This window comes from Condylura cristata, unplaced genomic scaffold (genome assembly GCF_000260355.1).
Source record: "Condylura cristata isolate star-nosed mole 26May11 unplaced genomic scaffold, ConCri1.0 scaffold00042, whole genome shotgun sequence".
Lineage (NCBI taxonomy): Eukaryota > Metazoa > Chordata > Mammalia > Eulipotyphla > Talpidae > Condylura > Condylura cristata.
Genome location: NW_004567143.1, coordinates 6188245 through 6189169, shown reverse-complemented (window position 1 = coordinate 6189169; position 925 = coordinate 6188245). Strand labels below are relative to the sequence as shown.

At 74.3% G+C, this 925-nt stretch overlaps 1 protein-coding gene across 1 annotated transcript in view; it reads left to right on the top strand.

The window, feature by feature from the left end:
* The window catches only part of NCAPG2 (non-SMC condensin II complex, subunit G2), a 39585-nt gene that overhangs the window by 9646 nt on the left and 29014 nt on the right, over positions 1 to 925 (top strand). The window contains 2 exon segments of the mRNA XM_004695952.2: positions 38 to 190; positions 724 to 923. Of these exon segments, the coding sequence (XP_004696009.2) occupies positions 38 to 190; positions 724 to 923 (353 nt within the window).

Here is a 925-nt window from a genome sequence, read left to right as displayed (position 1 = left end):
GCCCGTCTGCCGCTCACCCCCCGCCCGCCGCCCGCAGTGCCTGCCCATCGTCCTGGACAACAAGCTGAGCCACCCGCTGCTGGAGCAGCTGCTGCCGGCGCTGCAGTTCAGTCTCCACGACAACGCGGAGAAAGTGCGGGTGGCCTTCGCGGACATGCTGCTGAAGGTCAAGGCCGCGCGGGCGGCCAAGGTGGGTCGGCCGTGCCGCTGCCGGTCGCCGGGTTTCCTGTGCTGCTCCCGCTGCCGCCCACCGCCCCGGGGCGCGGGGCGCCGGGCTCCTGAGCGTGCGCGGTGGTCAGCTCTGCGGTCGGGGGCGCGTCGGCGTCGCCCCACATCATGCACAGTGGAGCGTTTGTGGGGGGCCGCGCTGCCGGTCAGCGTCCTGACGGGCCCTGCACGCGGCAGTTCCCAGAAGTGGACGTAAGATGCCGTCGTGTCGGGGTGCGGTGCGTGCACACAGCTCGCCCGTGCCCGGGGCCGGCGCCGGGCCTCGCCCGGGAGAAGCGCGGACGTCGCGGGGAGACGTGGGGCGCACACCTGGGCGTTGGCCTGTGGTGTGGGAGCCGCCCCGGGAAGCCGGTCGGAGCGGCCGCGGGTCCCGGGCTCCTCTCAGCCGGCCCCGGCGGACGAGCTCGAGCGTGGACTTGGGCCCCCCAGCGCCGTCTCCGTGCGTCGCGGGCCGCGCATCGGGCTCCGGCGCTGACCCCCTCCCCGCTGGCGCAGTTCTGGAAGATCTGCCCCATGGAGCACATCTTGGCGCGCCTGGAGGCGGACTCGCGGCCGGTGTGCCGGCGCCTGGTGAGCCTGGTCTTCAGCTCCTTCCTGCCGGTGAACCAGCCCGAGGAGGTGTGGTGCGAGCGCTGCGTGGCGCTGCTGCACATGAACGCCGCGGCCGCCAGGCGCTTCTACCAGCTCGCCCACGAGC